Genomic DNA, 18,696 nt, shown 5'->3' with positions numbered 1-18,696 from the left:
GCGTCAGCACCGACGACGTGCCCGGCGCCAGCGCGGCGCGCCAGCCGCCCCGCAGCATGCGCACCAGCAGCGCCACCGGCTCGTGCGCGGCGGCCAGCGCGTGCAGGCGCTGCCACAGCACGCGCAGCAGCTCGGGCGGGCCGCGCTCGTGCAGCAGGAACACGACGCGCGGCAGGCCGAAGGGCGCGGGCGCGCTGAGCCGCAGCAGCAGGTCGAGCGCGGCGGCGCGCGCGGCCAGCGGGCGGCCCGCCAGCGCGGCGCGCTCCAGGCGGCGCAGGGCCCCGGCCCGCAGCAGCGCGGCGGGCGGCAGGCGCTCGAGCGCGCCCAGCGCCGCGACCGCCACGCGCGCCGCGCCGCGCTCCGCCTGCTGCAGCAGCGCCTCCAGCGCCTCCTCGCTCGCCAGGTTGCCGAGCGCCATCACGTGCGCTAACCGACACGAGTCATCCTAGTGACACGTTATTTTACTATTTACGCCTAATTTTTAAGAACGTTTTAAAAAAAAGAACTACCTAAGTACCATTATTCAAATAACATATTTTGGTTTTTTTTCATAAAAAATAATGTTTTTGAATGACAAATAAGCATATTTCACATTCGATGGAACGTTATCACTCTAATTTGTATCCGATTGCCTTCAATACCCACCCGTGATTTTAGATTTTGCGTGCCATTGCAATGTCATTAAAAACCCAGCTGTCTCTAAATTTCACCCGCACACCCGCACAAACCCTCACCCCGCTCAACAAACGTAGCGTAGTCTTCTCGTCTAAACGAAGCTGGAGCGATAGCGTATCAAATCAAATCAAAACAAATAGGTATACTTATTCGTTCGTTTAATATGGTTAGTAAGGTGTTAGATACAATATTTTTTATCACATACAGTAGCCATTGTAAATGGCGTGCAAACATTTTTTACAAATTAATGTGTGTTAATATCATCAAAATATTATATAGCTACAAATTAATAAATTCAAATAAAATTACAGTTAAATTACATTAAGACTCATACATTCCTTAATAGTTAATACCATATTACTCCAGTCAGTCAAGACATTCAATTCACAATAATTCCAAAAGTTTTCAAACTTGGGTCAAGTAAATGTTACATTGGGACGACAATAAATCTCATTTTGCAACCTTGTCCGCAGTCCTGAACTGCAATTAAATTATTTTTTGCTGAATGGTCGTGAAAAAAATTCCAAAAGTTTTCGGGATTATTGGGGAAGTTTTCGATATAATATTTCATATCACGTATTAAATTTGCAACCAAGTTCCAAAACTTTTGTAATTATTCCGAGACCACCGTACTCGAAAAAATTACCACGAATTAAAAATAATATTATAAATAAACATGTTCCGGTCAAAGAAAAAGGTTGCAAATTTATACAACCGTTCGGTATATATTTCCGATATCTGTGTCAAGTTTGCAGAACCTTTGGAATTTTTTTCACGACCATACAGCAAAAAATAATTTAATTGCAATTTTAACAATGTTCCGCACACTTAGATTGATAGCAAATTTAATACGTGATATGAAATATTATATCGAAAACTTCCCCAAGTTTGCAGAACTTTTGGAATTTTTTTCACGACCATACAGCAAAATAATTTGGAAAATCCAAAAGTGCACGCCTCATAATTTTTTTTTAATAAATATTTATTAATTATTATTTTTGTTTATTTAATAACAATTAAACCACATCGAATCAGACCCTGAAAAATGAAAGGGTTCTATTCCTGAGCATACTCAAGCGTAAGAGAGAAAAAAAAAGACTCGATTAGTAAAGTATTTCGGTCGCTATCGTGTTAACAAGAAAAAGGATCCGCACATACAGACACACGGACGTCCAAGACAGAACTTTTTTAAACTGTTTTTTAACTAGTTTAAATAACAAAAATGACATCAAAAATATCATGAACGTTAAAAATAGTGTTTTTTCTTAATATGTGTGTGTATGTATTATCTTACAAGTGCAATGTATGATACATAAAGACATTTTAAGTTTGAAAAATCAGATGTTTTGCGCGAAGTGACAGTAGTACCCACCTCAACGCTTCGCTTATGAGGCGTGCAAAATAATTTAATTGCAATTTTAACAATGTTCCGGACTGCGGACAAGGTTGCAAAATGAGATTTATTGTCGTCCCAAAGAACCATTCACTTGACCGAAGTTTGAAAACTTTTGGAATTATTGTTAAATTTTCGATTTCGAATGTCGATTCTGACTGATGTATATGTATTTAATAATTTTTGTGTGCTATTTGTTTTGTCATTGTCTAATTATGTTTAAATATGTAAATTACGACAGTTAGTTTCATAAGAAAATAGTTACCAATCTTAGATCATTACTTAATGATCTACGTTACCAATAGATGGGGCCACTTTAGTGTTGAGGGTTTTAGTGAATCCCGCGAAAACGTCATTTTATACAGTCATATTTATCAAGGAATCTCTTTATTAAATATACATATATACCAAAATGTATAAGCATGGTAATGGCGTGATTTTTTTTTTATAAAATATAGTGTTTGACCGCTACCGGAAAATGGACTCTACCTATTGCTCTTAAACTTTTTTTTTTGTATTTAAATATATATTGTAATAAATAGAATCCAATTAATGCTTATTTGAGCTCACCGAGCAGGCTCGCAGCGCGTCGAGCAGGCGCGGCGCCAGGCGGCGCGCGGCGGGCGGCAGGCGGCGCGCGCTCGCCGCCGCGCTCAGCAGCGCACTGCGCGCCAGCGCCACCGCCTCGCCCGCCTCGCCCTCCTCGCCCTCGCTCGGCCAGGCGCTCAGCTTCACCACCTCCTCGACGACGCTCTCCTGTCGGAACGGACGGCCGACGTCACTCTCGACTCGTGGGCGTCGATGACGCGAAAGGTTCGCGAGAATTTTTATTAGTCGGTGAAGCTTTTTGTGCGATTATAATAATCTCAAAAATTCGGTGTCGTTAAATAGGCCGTCGTCTGTTCTTTTTATCGCGAGGGCGTTCAATTTGTCGCGTTAACGACTCGTTAAAAAAATAGAATAGTCGAAGTGGCACACGAAATAGGGTGAAAGAGTTACCTGGGGGTGCGGCGCGAGCGCGAGCGCGGCGAGGTACTCCTGCGCCAGGCCGGGCACGGCGGGCGCGTCCGCGGGCGAGCCGCCCGGCGCCAGCTGCAGCAGCGCGCTCACGGCGGCGTGCGCGCCCGCCGACCCGCACGACCCCAGCGCACCGACTAGCGCGCGCCTGCCGCGTTTTTAATTTGATTAAATTATTCAAAACGTATGCGGGCCCGTAGCAACCGAAAAATCGACCGTTAAACTCGGTGAGAAAGAAAGAAAAAATAAAATAGCTTTATTCGCAATATATAGATTTGTATTGTATATTTGGGTCGCACTCACAGCGCGTGCGGGTCGGGCTGCGCGTGCAGCAGGCGCGCCAGGCGCGGCGCGGGCGCGGCGCACAGCGCGGGCAGCACGCGCAGCGCGGCGCGCGCGGCCGCCGCCGACCCGCCCGCGCCCGCCGCGCCCGCGCCCCACAGCGCCGCGCCCGCCGCCATCGCGCTCTCCACCTCCTGTCCACACACACACACGGCGATCGTACAGGACTCCTTAAACTTTGCGCGATTTCAATTGAACGAAGCACGAATTTCTATACATATCTATATACAGGGTGTCCCAAAAAGTAGTGATGAACGGAAGCTGGGAGGTAGAGGACCTAGAGGGCTATCCGAATCACCCCCATGTATGATGCGATTTTTCGTATTTTCGGAGTTATGACATTTTTTTCAATTTTTCATCTGTCGCTGAGTACGATGAGATTTTTATTTATGGTTACGTGAATTATTGCGCTAGATGCTTGATTTTTTTTGTGTGCTAAGCTGAAAGATAGGCCAATTCAGTATAATAACATTTACTATCGTTAGATCTTGGAATGGAATAAAAAAAATAATTAAATGTCAAGTAAGATACAATTACCCAGTATGTTCACCCCTTCAAGGGCCCGTAAAAAAATAAAATCACATGAAAAAAGTTTTCCGTTTGACTTTTAAAAACTTGCTCTATTTATCAGGTAGCTACCTTGAAAATTTCATTTTATTATTCAGAAGGCTTCAATCGAAAAATTGAAACCTAAATGTGGTAAGTGCAAAAATTTAATTAACACGATGATCATTAAAACCAAGCTACCTGATTGATAGAGCAAGTTTTTAAAAGCCAAACGGAAAACTTTTTTTATGTGATTTTATTTTTTTATGGGCCCTTGAAGTGGTGAACATACTGGGTAATTTCATCTTTCTTGGCATTTAATTCTTTTTTTTTATTCCATTCAAAGATCTAACGATAGTAAATGTTACCATACTGAATTGGCCTATCTTTCAGCTTAGCATACTTAAAAAAATCAAGCATCTAGCGCAATAATTCACGTTACCACAAATAAAAATCTCGTCGTACTCAGCGATAGATAAAAAATTGAAAAAAAATGTCATAACTCCGAAAATACGAAAAATCGCATAACATACATGGGGGTGATTCGGATAGCTCTTTAGGTCCTCTACCTCCTAGCTTCCGTCCATCACTACTTTTTGGGACACCCTGTATAGTATATACAGGGTGTAATCGTTAAGTGTGCACAGGCGATTTTTCCGTAAGTATTACAGATAACAAAAAACTTTAAACTGATATCGAAAGTACTTAACCTAATGAGTAAAATGGCGGTAATAAATTTTTAAAAATAAATCGAGAAATATCAAAAAAATTATCTTTAAACCCTCCCATACATTAAGTATGAAATATGAATATCCCATATACATTTAATATGAAAGATTTTAGCTTTCTTTTTCTTTTTTTGGTTTTCTGCTTTAATTACTTCGCAAATTTGAAGTGACATTTTCCACGTTTTTCCGGACATTATCACGCATTTTCCGGATATTTTCCGGAAATTTTCCAGGCATTTTCCGAACATTTCCCTGACATAGCCTGTAAATGTCTGGAAAATCCCCGGGAAATGCTCGTAAAATCCCCGGAAAATGTCTGGAAAGTCCCCGGAAAATTCCAGGGAAATGTCCGGAAAATATCTGGAAAACATCCGTAAAATCCCCGGGAAATGCTCGGAAAATCCCCGGAAAAAGCCTGGGAAATTCCCGGAAAATAACCGGAAAATGCCTGGGAAATGCTCGGAAAATGCGTGGAAATTTCCGGAAAAACCGTGGAAAATCCCTGGAAAATGCCTGGAAAATATCCGGAAAATGCGTGAAAATGTCCGGAACATGCGTGAAAATGTCCGGAAAATGCCTGGAATGCCAGAGAAATTTCCGGAAAATGTCTGGGAAATGCGTGGAAAATCCCCGGAAAATGCCAGGGAAATGTCCGGAAAATGTCTGGGAAACATCCGGAAAATCCCCGGGAAATGCTCGGAAAATCCCCGGTAAATGCTTAGGAAATTACCGGAAAATGTCTGGAAAATCCCGGAAAATAACCGGAAAATGCCAGGGAAATGTGTGGAAAATATCCGGAAAATGCGTGGAAATGTCCGGAAAAAGCGTGGAAATGCCTGGAAAATGCCCGGAAAATGCTCGGAAAATCCCCGGAAATATCCGGAAAATGCGTGAAAATGTCCGGAAAAAGCGTGGAAAATGCCACTTCAAATTTGCGAAGTAATTTCTGTGCCTCCAGTGAATAAGGGAATAACTCAAAAACAGCACTTTTCAGGAGAGACAAAAAACTATATATCAATACTAAATCTTTATTAATTCAAAATTTTAAGCTTGTATGTGTAAGATATGATGTTAGACTATATTTTTACACATGAACACATATTGTAACAACCCCATAAATATACTTTTTTCGTGTTTTTTTGTAGTTGTGGCCTTATGAACGAGTACTTCATGGAATAACTCAATGTATTCACATAATTATATACGTCTTGTTGACGTTTGGAGTGACAGTTCGTTTCTCTGTATTTTAAATAATTAAAAATATAATTAAAGCTCAAAAACGCAATTAAAAGAAGTATTTTCAGTGGACGTATATGCAGTTATCAGTAGACAATCGTGGATAAGTGAATAAAAAACTATAATAAGTGTATAAAAGTGTCCAAGAAAAACAGCTGACCGTCAGCTGTTCGTGAAATACAACTTCAATTTTAGTTAACACAAAAGGGTTACTATTACATCCTACGCAAGTATTCTTGATTACTTTCCATCGATAAGTTTATGTTATAAATAAAAACAATAACAAATAATTATATATTGAGCAAAAAACTGCAAATTCATTGTCTCGCTGCACCACTCAAAACACTGCCATCTATTGGTACTCTGTACGAAGCTACAGCTGATTAAACTGCAATCATGAGTAACAAATGTGGCAAATGTGGTAAATTTGCGTCCACAGATGATGCCAGGTGCACTAAGTGCAAGGACCTTTATCACAAAACATGTGTAAGCCCTAAATCACGAATTGGTCCAAATTGGCTGTGTAAAGTATGCAAAAACAAACCTGAAAAAGTAAACAAGCCGATGCCCGATAACAGCCCGGGTGATGTCTATGAGGATGCAGGTTCCATTCAGCCGGGGCAATCCATCTTAGCGGACGAGATAAAACTATTACGCACAGAACTTACGGGTTTTCGAAATGAGATGTCCAAGCTAGCAAATATTGTCTCAGAATTTACTAGTAGACTTGATATTATCGAGGATAAAGTGTTAAAATTGGAGTCACAAAATAAGCAAATAGTGGAATTAAATAGTAGTATCAACCTTCTCCAAAAACGCTTGAATGAATCCGAGCAACGAAATCTTATTAACGATGTGGAGATAACGGGTTTGCCCGAAAGCAATGGCGAAAATCCCACACATATAGTCATTTCGTTAGCTAAAAAAATAGGCATATGCTTAGAAGAAAGTGATATAGTGAGCGCGGAGAGAAGCGGATCTACGCGTGTACCACAGAATGAATCCCAAGACCGTGTGCGTGCGCGCGCGATGGTAGTACGTTTTACGCGGAGACACCTGCGCGACGAGATGTTACGTGCTGCGCGCGTACGGCGGGCGACTGACACTGCAGGTACTGGCATCGCCGGCGCGCCCCACCGATTCTATATCAATGAACGCCTAACGAGTATAAATCGTAGGCTATTTTACTTAGCTCGTCAAGAGGGTAGTGCGAAAAAATGGAGATATGTATGGACCCGCGGAGGGTATATATACGCTAGAAAAGAACCTCAATCTAAGGCTTACCGTATTCATTCAGACGATGATCTGAAATCGGTTTTTGGTTCGGAGACTGTTTGTTAATTATTTTTACTAAATTCATCACATTACTGTTTATAAAATCGACAATCATATGCTATCTGGAATGGTCAATCAGTCTGTTAAAAATATTACTGACTTATTTTATAGTTATCATTTATACGTATAAAAATAAAAGAAAAATATACTGTTTATCTGAAGTAACCGTTAAGTTATCTTTAAATAATGTAACTAAACAATTTTGTAATGGTTTTGTCATTTGTCATCTTTATACGACCTTAACAAGGAATATTATATGGTTTGATAAGCTTCTTTTGTGTACAATAACTGAACTTGGTGTGTATGATATAATAATATGCTATTTACTAACACTTTTGTTCTATAAAATTATTTCTTGTCAAATATATACTATATTTCAAATTCAAAAGACACAATATTATCTATCTACATCTACATTATATTATATACACGTAATAAAACCGAAAAAAACATATACAATTTATTTAATTATTATCAACTTTTTGAAGTACCTACTAATATATATAGAAAATAAATACATTTCAAAAATCTCTCATACTTACAATAGCGTATACATTTATAAGGTATCAATGTCTTGTATTACAAATAATTATCACTATTTATTATTTTTGGTGTAGTTAGCAAGTTAAAAATTGGTTTTCTAAACCCCGGATCGCTGGGAAATAAACATGACGAGTTTCTAGCCGCAATCATGCGCCACGCTGTAGATATTATGGCCATTAATGAGACCTGGCTCCGCGCCGGCGAAGAGGGACGTGCGCCAGCGGTGCCTGGTTACCGCTTGCGCCACCGCCCACGCCCGCCTGATGTCCGCTCACGAGGTGGTGGAGTAGGGTTTTATGTCCGAGATGGTCTGACGATTCATGTTTTAAAACATCCTGAGGTAAACACGGTTGAACAGATGTGGCTCAAATTAATTTCCCGGGGTAAAAAAATCGTTATCGGAACCGCTTATAGACCGCCCTGGCTAGATATTGATACCTTCTTCGCGGCCCTCACAGAATCTATCAGCTCTTTTGTATGGAGTGATTATATGATATTGGTAGGCGATTTTAATATTAATATACTAAGTGAAAAAACTGCTGGTTTTATAAAATTTAACAATTTCTTAATAACTACAAACTTGAAACAACATGTGACTAAGCCCACACATTTTAAAAGCGATAGTGAGACCTTGTTAGATCTAATATGTTCAGACTGTTCAGTATCTCGGGTAGAAGTAGATTACATAAGTGACTTAAGCAATCATGCGTTTGTAACTTGTATTTTAAATATTATAAAGGAAAAACCTAAACCTAAATGGATGTCAAGGCGCTCTCTCAAAAATATTAATATAACTGATTTCAACCAATCTTTAATCTCCTATGACTGGGACGCGATACTTTCAATTGATAATGTGGACGAAGCTTTAACTACCTTCACTGCCAGTGTTCTAGCTCTGTATGATATTCACGCACCGAAAAAAACATTCAAAGTTAAGTCAGAACAATATCCGTGGATAACGCACAATATTAAACTAATCATGAAGAATAGGGACGAGGCACAAATTCGGGCGAGATTAACCAAAAAAATGTCCCATATACGCTATTACAACGAGCTCAGAAATTATGTTAAAGGTGCTCTAAACCGAGAAAAAAAAGCCTATTTTGATATTTATATTAATGCTAACACAAGCAACCCTAAGGTCCTTTGGAAGCATTTAAAAAAACATATACGGATAAAGCCGCAAAGAGAACCGCTCTTACCACCCCATTTGCGTGATCCTGATAGTATTAATATGCATTTTCTGAACACTCCAGGTCCTAGATACTCACCAGCGTCATACATATCGTATTACAAATCACATCGATACAATAATGATACTGTCCTTGGTTTGAAGCCAGTTACTGACCAAGACGTATGGAAGGCTATTCGAGAACTAACATCCCAAGCTGTAGGCAGCGATGATATCTCGCTTGATATGCTAAAATTAACCACACCAACAACTTTAAAAATAATAACACATATAATTAACATATCAATATCCTCGAACACCTTTCCTGCGTTATGGCGGAATGCTCTAGTACAGCCGATACCAAAAAAAGATCATCCTGATTCATATAAAGATCTAAGGCCAATTAGCATTCTCCCGTGCATGTCAAAAATACTGGAAAAAATTGTATACAAACAAGTCGTTGAATACCTTGAGATGAATCGAATCTTACCGGATTTACAATCGGGCTTTCGACGGCAACGTGGAACTGCTACAGCGCTAACGGATGTAGTGGATAACATTATTAGAGCACAGGATAGAGGTATGAGCACAATCCTTGTATACCTCGATTATTCACGCGCATTCGATACGCTGAACATACCTCTATTGCTGGCTAAACTATCCTATTATGGTTTTACACAAAATGCAGTCTCATGGTTCGGCAGTTATCTTAGCAATCGAACTCAAACTGTTATGATAACTGGGGAAAACGGCGCGGGGTTGTTTTCACAGTGCAGATCTATTGAACGAGGTATTCCCCAAGGCTCAATTCTGGGGCCGCTATTATTTATCTTATACACTGCAGACATTATTGATAATATTCAATGTTGTAAATTTCATTCCTACGCTGATGATATACAACTTTATCTATCTTTCAAGCCCGATGATACACAGAATAGCTTAGTAAAACTAAATGGTGACCTAGATCGAATTTCTACGTGGTCAGCAAATAATACCTTGCAGCTAAACGCTGACAAAACGAAATTCATGATACTAGGTACACCAAAACAGGTAAAAAGTGTCGAGCAGCAAAATCCTGTACTTAACATTCAAGGCACTGTCATCGAGCGTGTACGTGAGGCTCGTAACTTAGGGGTCATATTCGACGAACAACTTAGATTCGAAAAACATATTAATTCAATAATTTCAAACTGCTTTTACCGCCTGAAAGTGTTGTATAATATTAGGTCATATTTGAACACAGACCTACGTTTAAAGCTTTGTGAATCACTCATACTATCAAAATTCAACTATGCCGATGTGATGTATGGTCCTAGATTGCTGGTACGCACTAAAAACTCCATACAGCGAATACAAAACGCCTGCGCTCGTTTTTGTTGGGACATACCAGCTCGGACCCATATATCACCCATCCTAAAGTCCAACAAAGTTTTAAATATGGAGAGTCGTAGGCGACTGCACCTAGCCTCCCTACTATTCAACGTGGTCATGACCAAGGCACCCGCCTACCTCTACAGTAAACTCACATGGATGGATGATGGCAATCGCATGTATGATACACGGGCGTCCATGTATAAGCTTTCAACCCCCAGAAACTATACAGCGGCTTTCAGGGGAAGCTTTACGTACAGCGCTACTAGGTGCTGGAATAACTTACCTCCGCCAATAAGAAATTGCAAAACACTGCACAGTTTTAAACATCAGTACAAAAAAGTTATACTTGCTGAATTTCTTAACCAGCCCTAGTAGCGTTGAATGTATAGCCGTATCTATTTTATTTTATTATGTATATATTCACTCTTATACTTATCTATACGTATAAATTACTTCATTACATCTATTCCTTAACCCTTTATATTTAAATAACAAGTATGTACAAGTAAGTTTATATTATGTATTGACAATTTTATTTAAACACTTCAATATATTTATATTCTCCTATTTTTTTAAATTTGAAATATTTATTTTATCAGCTTTTTATTTTACATCACAAAAGATCGTTCTGGTGCTCCAAGCGTAGCAAGTCGAGGGGACTACTGAAAACCGGCGCCTCTCCTCTAGCACGGAGAGGCAAATGCTGAGTAGTCCACCTAATCACGAATACCGACTAATATTTGAATATATTTATTGTATTTTAAGGTTTAAAATTTATTAATGTGTATTGTTCTCAAAAGTGTATTTAGTTATAAGTGAAAAATTGTAATTAAGTATTTGTGATTAAATGTATTTTCTTTCTTTCTTTCTTTCTTTCTAATTTTTTTTTTACTCTTTGCAATATAACGACTTATGCCCTTATGCACTATGTTCATAATCGCACAACACGACTTATATTATTGCCAGTTTTGGTTTTATAGAAATGATGTGACTTATTATGCTTGAAATTTGTGTACTTTATGACTCAATTGAGGCAGTTTAGTGGAAAAACTATGCACGGAGCTTGAAAAACGAATGAAATCAACGGGTTTTTTTTATCGTTATTAGATAATAAAAACAAAACAACATTTAGGTATTTATGCATTTAACCCTAGAAGTCCAATCTACGTAAATTTGACGCATGAACTCTTCTATATTTATTATTTACCATCGAATCGCTGCAAAATCCAGAACCAACTTATTAGCCGTCGAGACCTAGCAGTACATAGTTGGCTCATCCAGGTAAATTCCGCCATTTGGTTGTAAAGAGGATGTTGTGCGTCATTTTGACGTATAATTGTGTGTGAAAGGGCTTTTCGTAACTTTTAAAATTGTTTCAAATTTTTATTTTGTGATTTATTTGAATAATTTTTTTCCAAGTCACGTTTCACATGATATCTATAGTATTATACTATAGATTGAGTATAAAATGGGATCCAGACAACTTTTATACTAGGACGAAAAACCTTCAATTTTAGTAAATGACGATTATTGTCCTCTGCTGGATTTGGACTTCAAGAAAAGGGCTTGGGTGGCTGAAGATGTTGTCCGGAGTTAAACCGAATATATGTTATGGGGTTTTGTTACCCATGTATAATTCATAATTCATAATTCATAATTCTTTATTTACGTTAAACATGGTATTTTTAGATGTTACATTTATACTATATATAATGAAAGTCGTAGATTGTAAAATAAACCTTTAATCGATCTTTCAATAATACAGTACTATGTTGTTAATGCTATACAATGTTTCACCAGTCACCACAATGAGTCTAGTCTGTACAGGTTAGCAGGAGACAATCATTGAGTATTGGTATTAATTACGTATCAACTGCGTATTGCGTTTTGCGTATTAACAGCTATTGTCCTAGTGAAAATGAATCGTCGAATTAATTTAAAATTCGATCAAGTGCGTTCCGTTTCGGAACGCCACAGATAATAAAATATAGATAATAAAAGTGGCAACGCCACAATGTCATGGTGGTATACATTGAGGATACAAGCACTATAAAGAGATAAGAGAAGCCCGAAAACCATATTCCTGTATGTTCAGTTAATACAGGAAAAGTTATAGGTGGTCAGTGGCGATATTTTACGGCATGATATAGAATTTTAACAATTTCTATATCATATAATATCAAAATAATGTAGATAAATAAAGAAAATACCGCAAAGATTTTATGAAAAAATTAAGCACAAATTTGAAGGTGCCTTGGATGCAAATACGACTTGTGGCACGCACTTTGAAGAGACTCTACGTGACAATAGCCCAATTTTTTCAAAATATGTGGTACCAGAGTATCCATAAAATTTTTACGAAAATGCAGGACCAAAGATTGTCTTGATTATTGTAGTTAGATAATTTATTTGAAAAAAGATTAAAAACGAGTTATTTTTTAAAAACTTACCCAATTATAAGAAGAAAATATAAGTTTAACATTTTTGTTGGCTTTTTTTAGATGATTCAATTATCGTTCTGTATTTATATAAACAAAGAGTATAATATCATTAAATGCACTTAATGTGTTAACTGTATTTTTAATATCTATTGCAAAAAATAGTTAATTTCCATAGAAATATATTAGTATCCCAAGTTAACTGATAAATACCTTTTTTAAAAAATATAAAGATTTGTTGTTGCAGATTTATTGATAAAACGATTTAAAAATAATAAGGAATAGTGTGTGTTGTTTCCGTGCAGTATTCAATTAATAGACCAATAGCAACACGGCATTAATGCCAAACTGTCTCATGTCGTCACTTGAACCAATGACACTAAAAGAGTTGTTCCTTTATGCTCATGTTAGAAAAATGACACAAATGCGTTTATACTAAAATAGTGTTAGGACTGATGGAACAAAATGAATTAAGTCCTTATTCAAAAAGTATAACTACACATACGTCTTTGTGTTCGTGGGTACTTTTGACTCGAGACGAATAGTTCCTTTGCGATTGCCTAAAATGATGGATAAGGTAACTTATACCGTTAATCACACCCTACTTATACCGTTTGGGTCATTCGAAAAAATGGGTTAGGACGCAGCTAGAGATATGACCTTTTGATATGTTGTGTATTTTGACGAGCTGAATCCAATGGTGCAATAAAAACCAAAGGGAATAACTCGTCTTACTCCCTTATTCACTGGAGGCACAGATTTATCAGAAAACAAAAAAAGAAAAAGAAAGCTAAAATCTTTCATATTAAATGTATATGGGATATTCATATTTCATACTTAATGTATGGGAGGGTTTAAAGATATTTTTTTTGATATTTCTCGATTTATTTTTAAAAATTTATTACGGCCATTTTACTCATTAGGTTAAGTACTTTAGATATCAGTTTAAAGTTTTTTGTTATCTGTAATACTTACGGAAAAATCGCCTGTGCACACTTTAACGATTACACCCTGTATATATGTAGCTGACGACCGTTAAAATTATTACTACACCTACAAAAATATTTAGGACGTGGTCTGCCGTATATAGCGTCCGGTGACCGACCGGCTTACCATTTAACGTCTTTAAATACCGAGTTATTACCTATGTGATATACGAAATATAAATTCAAATAGACGAGGGGGTTCTCAGTTGGACTGTATTTTTTTGTGATTCCGACTTGGTGAACGGTGAACCGATTTTGATAATAATTTTTTTATCTAAGCCGTACTGCGAATGAATGCATTGTCCAAACCAAATAAATTACAACATGGCTGTGGGCGTGGGCATATAATTTTTAAATCATTTTTGAATCACCGCTTAAGAGCGTTCATGCCCTAGAATCTGATTAAAGCCGGAAATGCTGATTTCAGAAGTAAGAAAAAAAGACTTATTAAGTTTTTAGTAATTATATTAATTATACTAGCATTCCGCCCGCAGCTTCGCCCGCGTTTTCAAAGGAAAATCCGCATAGTTCCCGTTCCCGTGGGATTTCCGTGATAAAACCTATCCTATTGACAACGGACCAGTGGGCGGGGCTTAAAAAACATGGCTACGCATTGTGTGCAACAAAAGAATTTACCATAAGTTTACATTGAATTAGTGTTATCAATTTTAATTATTTATGTTTTCTATAAATGATTTTTTTCAATTTGTGGGATCATGAATGGATTAATGAATCCTCATTAATATCATTATGTTTTTTCACAGTATCCTTCTTTAAACTCCGATTTACTAGACGCTGATGTCGTGCCTCTATATTTTTTTTAGCTTTATTTGATTCTATAGCAGAGCTTGGTAGATTACACGATGGAACACATGTTTTTTTTTAAAGTCATCTTTTTAGTAATAACACCTGAAAAACAATTTTTTAAATTACACTCACCGGCACGGAATCTTGGCCACTGCAAATTTTTGGGTAAAATAACACTATTTCTTTTCTACTACAAAATTCAATAAAAATTTAATCAAAACTAGTTACTTTAATGTTTTTACTAACTTTTAGTAATAATTGGAAGTTTATGAGAAGTACTACCGCGTAGATATGAATTAAAAAAGAATTTACGCTTTTCCTGTGAAATTTAAATGATTTCTTAAAAAATGCACAAAAATTAGAAAGAACGTTTCCATAAAAAAAAATTGAACCTTTTAATATAGGGTGTTTCTTCTCTTTCCTTAAACACTATTTGCATCCAGTCTGGCATACTCTAGAAGACATTTTTGATGTCCACTTGAGGCTATAGTGTACCAAACGGCCAAAGCTGTATTTCTAAGCTCATCTAACATTGGTGCTGGGTTGGAATCGAACTTTATGTTTCTTTTAAGCATGTCCCATATGTGTTCTATTGGATTAAGATCCGGGCTACGAGCTGGCCACTCCAATTTTTCAATAATAACCTCTTGAAGGTACTCTTATACGCATCGTACGACACGCGGACATGCGTTATAGTGTATTAGTAGCAAATTTTCTTCACTGATAAACCTGTAATAAGGCTGAACATGTTCCTGGAGAATTTCCTCAATGTACCAGATCAAATTTAAGGCATTATCTACGATAACTAACTCCGTGCGAGCATCGGAACTTGTACCTCCCCATACCATTATTGACCCTCCATGAAAAATCGCAGTTTGAGTGTGGTGATGGGTGAAAACCTCTCTTCTCCTCTCCTCTATACTGACTCTTGGCTATAGCATGAAAACTAACTTCTAAATTCGTATGAGATTTACTACCACAACCGTTTACCGCACAATAAACTCTACTTTTATTTTTAGTACGAAATTTTAAAGAATTTTTATTAATTTAAAAAAAAAATATTTTTAATAGATTCGGTAATATACTAATTGTGTACTTAAGTGCACACTAAAACTAGTTCTTTTTTTGAACACCAGGTGTCGTGACCAAAGTGGTCCGTTGTCAATGTGTTAATCCAAGTACCTACCCTCTATATGTGTGCTAAATTTAATTGTAATCGGTTCAGTAGTATTTGCGTGAAAGAGTAACAAACACACACACACACACACACATCCTCACAAACTTTCGCATTTATAATATGTAGGTTATTATTATTTGCCACTTCATAATTTGTTTGTTTCTTTGCTGAAAAACGTTCTAAATTTTGTGTATAGTTTGCCCATTATAAAGGTTTTTTTCACAGGCCGTTTTTGGACTTCATGGTCGAAGCTTTACGCAGACGCCAGATAAAATAATTAGACTCCCGTCTGTTTTTACGTTACATTAATTTACTAATTCTTGGCTGAATAAAATACACAAATATAGTTCATTCAAAAACAATGCACTCAAACACGCATCTTTTGGTAGTTATTCGAAATAGTTCCGCGTGATTTTTGTTTTAAAATGCGTGGTATTTTTTATTTTTTTTGTGTCTACATTAGTAAATGTGTAATATGTATTTTTTCTTACAACGAATTATTTAAAATTGCTCTAAATACGGCTTCCAAATGAACTCGCGCCACAGTAATACAATATATATTATCGTAATACTGTGCTGGCGCTCAGTAACGGGCCGGTACTGCCTATATTACTTGCTCTGTGGCATGTATGTGGCTGGTACGCGTTGAGCGGGAGTAACGATCTTAAAACATTTGTTTTTATCATCGTGACTAATATGTGTGTATAAAATATTAATGTAGAATATGAAACAAATAAGAAACGTCACGTTTTTTCAAGTTATGTATATATAATTTACTAGCTTTCAAAAAAAACCCGCATAGTTCCCGTTCCCGTGGGATTTCCGGGATAAAACCTAGCCTATGTCACTCAGAAATGATGTAGCTTTCCAACAGTGAAAGAATTTTTCAAATCTGCCAAGTAGTTTCGGAGCCTATTCAATTCATACAAACAAACAAACAAACAAAAAATCAAACCTTTCCTCTTTATAATATTTGTATAGATGTATAGATAATGGTTATTAATGTTTACACATGGAATTGGAATAGTGATTACATTTTGATAAGCACTTTTAATCCTGAACGAAGTTCCATCCTACAAACTGTAGTTAATTTGTAATGATAGATAATTATATCACCAACAGTGACGGCGAGCAAAGCTTATCATCGTCGGGCTGCCCTCGTGACCTCTTTATCATAATTTTACAAGTTCAGAACAATTTCATTATTAATTATCGCTTCGTAAAAATAAAATGATCAGTATAAAAGTGTCCCTCGCAACTTGGAAATTTACCAACGCACGATGATTCGTCGACAGTTATCAGTATTTTGAATAAATAATTTATATTATTTAAATTTCGTTTGAGATTTAGTCAGACGCGGCGGCAAACGCATACCAACGGTTCGTCAGCGGGCCACAGCGGGTCGAGCGGCGGCGGCGGCAGCGGCGCGGGCGCGAGCGGCGCGGGCGGCGCGGGGCGGGCGGCAGGCCCGGCGGCGGGCGCGGCGGGCCGCGAGCGCGCGCGCTGCAGGCGGCTCCACGCGCGCGCCTTCAGCCCGCCCGCCGCGTGCACCTCCTCGGCGTGCAGCTCGCGCAGCCCCAACGCGTCCAGCGTGTAGCGCGTCAGGCGCCGCGTCGCTCCGGCCCCGGCCCAGTCCTCGCACCCGCGCTGTCGACACCCACGACCGTGCACAAACTTATCTAAAAATCTAGCTTGTATACCACTACAAAATTGATACTTATAATCTTGTGTATCATTTTTGGTGATGAAACATTTTAAGCTTTTCTAAATGCATTATAGATCCTTTTGGCTCTTTTGGCTCATTATTATCATTATGTATAACATGGATTCTGGAAAAATATTGAATTGAAGTTATTTTAATTTAATTAACTATAGGTATAACTTATCAAAATTTTATTTAACAAATCTAAAAATCTAATTTCATTTAAAAAGTATAATCACACTGCATGAAATTGGCATTCCAGAGTAGCGTCTAACCTTAATCTTCCTGATCACATGAGCGGAGAGACTCTCATAGAGCACTTGGCAGGTTCCGGAGATGTCTGTTTCATTTCTTTCTCCATCGAGTACTTGAAACTAGAAATATTAAATTGGTTATCCTATATTCTGTCTTTCATGCACTCAATAAAATAATGTAACACACAAACCTGAAATAAACTGATAAGGGATCTTTTAAAGTTAACAATGTCCGTCAGCTCGTTGAGGTCCAAATAAGGTGTTTCTATGATGCCCTTATTCCAAAGTGCATAAAACGTAGAGAGCGGGTAAGAGTCCCAGATAGATTTATGAGGCAAGAAATCTGCATTTACATGCTTGCCCCTCGACAGCAGATGGGGAGACTTCAGCTGCAAATCAAAGGCATTATCCAACGTTTTAACTGTAAAGAAACCAGATATTGTAGCAAACAAACTACAATCACAATAAGCTCATGAAGCACACCTCAAACTTTAACAATATTTCTGAGTCTTGAGAATCTTTCCAGACCGGTTCCACGGATAGGGTCGCTTTTATTTTATAGGCCACCTCCTTGTCAGCGCGAGACACTTCGTTGAGCATCACGGTGGTCTCCACGTCGTACGTGTCCGCACTCTGGAAAAGCTTCACTTCCCCATAGTCCTCGCGAGTCACTGAACCCTTTACGTGGAATCTATACACGCACACCACATATAGAAAACAAAGTAGTGAGACTCCTGACCTCATCATTAAACTAATTTATTAACCGTAATTAAAATTTAAAGTAATGAATAATTTCGATTACTCTTTAATTAACCCATTTATACAAATACCGAGTGAAGCTGCGCTTGCGCCGCTTGCCGGCTGAGAACTGACAAGTGACATTTGTGATTTGACGAGTGACGTTACTAAATAAATAATTATATTGTTTTGATGACATTTGACATGAATGAAAAATGAGTTGACAACGAAGTG

General features: G+C 37.9%; 2 protein-coding genes across 2 annotated transcripts; both read right to left on the bottom strand.

The window, feature by feature from the left end:
• Window positions 1-342: 342 nt before the first annotated feature.
• LOC149481364 (uncharacterized) lies at window positions 343-3,546 on the bottom strand. Its single transcript, XM_089706121.1, has 4 exons — window positions 3,389-3,546; window positions 3,068-3,339; window positions 2,639-2,824; window positions 343-445 (listed from the first exon to the last, which is right to left on the bottom strand). Exons 1-4 carry the CDS (start codon window positions 3,544-3,546, stop codon window positions 441-443), a joined length of 621 nt encoding a protein of 206 aa, XP_089562247.1. The 3' UTR covers window positions 343-440.
• Window positions 3,547-17,118: 13,572 nt separating this feature from the next.
• LOC149481363 (microsomal triglyceride transfer protein large subunit-like) lies at window positions 17,119-18,688 on the bottom strand. The gene is made up of 5 exons (XM_089706120.1): window positions 18,555-18,688; window positions 18,208-18,415; window positions 17,916-18,113; window positions 17,746-17,844; window positions 17,119-17,415 (listed from the first exon to the last, which is right to left on the bottom strand). Exons 1-5 carry the CDS (start codon window positions 18,659-18,661, stop codon window positions 17,119-17,121), a joined length of 909 nt encoding a protein of 302 aa, XP_089562246.1. The 5' UTR covers window positions 18,662-18,688.
• Between the last annotated feature and the right edge of the window lie 8 nt (window positions 18,689-18,696).

This window comes from Colias philodice, chromosome 17, assembly GCF_061535455.1.
Source record: "Colias philodice isolate Cphi_HAF_F1 chromosome 17, ilColPhil1 Martin Lab GWU primary, whole genome shotgun sequence".
NCBI lineage: Eukaryota > Metazoa > Arthropoda > Insecta > Lepidoptera > Pieridae > Colias > Colias philodice.
This window is presented reverse-complemented; position numbering and strand designations above follow the sequence as displayed.

Coding starts and splice junctions, on each gene's coding strand:
- LOC149481364 (XM_089706121.1), bottom strand. CDS start 3,546: ATGGCGGCGGGCGCGGCGCTGTGGGGCGCGGGCGCGGCGGGCGCGGGC. Junction 3,340..3,388: donor CAGCCCGACCCGCACGCGCT/GTGAGTGCGACC, acceptor TTGCGAATAAAG/CTATTTTATTTTTTCTTTCT. Junction 2,825..3,067: donor CGCTCGCGCCGCACCCCCAG/GTAACTCTTTCA, acceptor CCGTTCCGACAG/GAGAGCGTCGTCGAGGAGGT.
- LOC149481363 (XM_089706120.1), bottom strand. CDS start 18,661: ATGTCATCAAAACAATATAATTATTTATTTAGTAACGTCACTCGTCAA. Junction 18,416..18,554: donor CGCAAGCGCAGCTTCACTCG/GTATTTGTATAA, acceptor GTGCGTGTATAG/ATTCCACGTAAAGGGTTCAG. Junction 18,114..18,207: donor AAATATTGTTAAAGTTTGAG/GTGTGCTTCATG, acceptor TTTGATTTGCAG/CTGAAGTCTCCCCATCTGCT.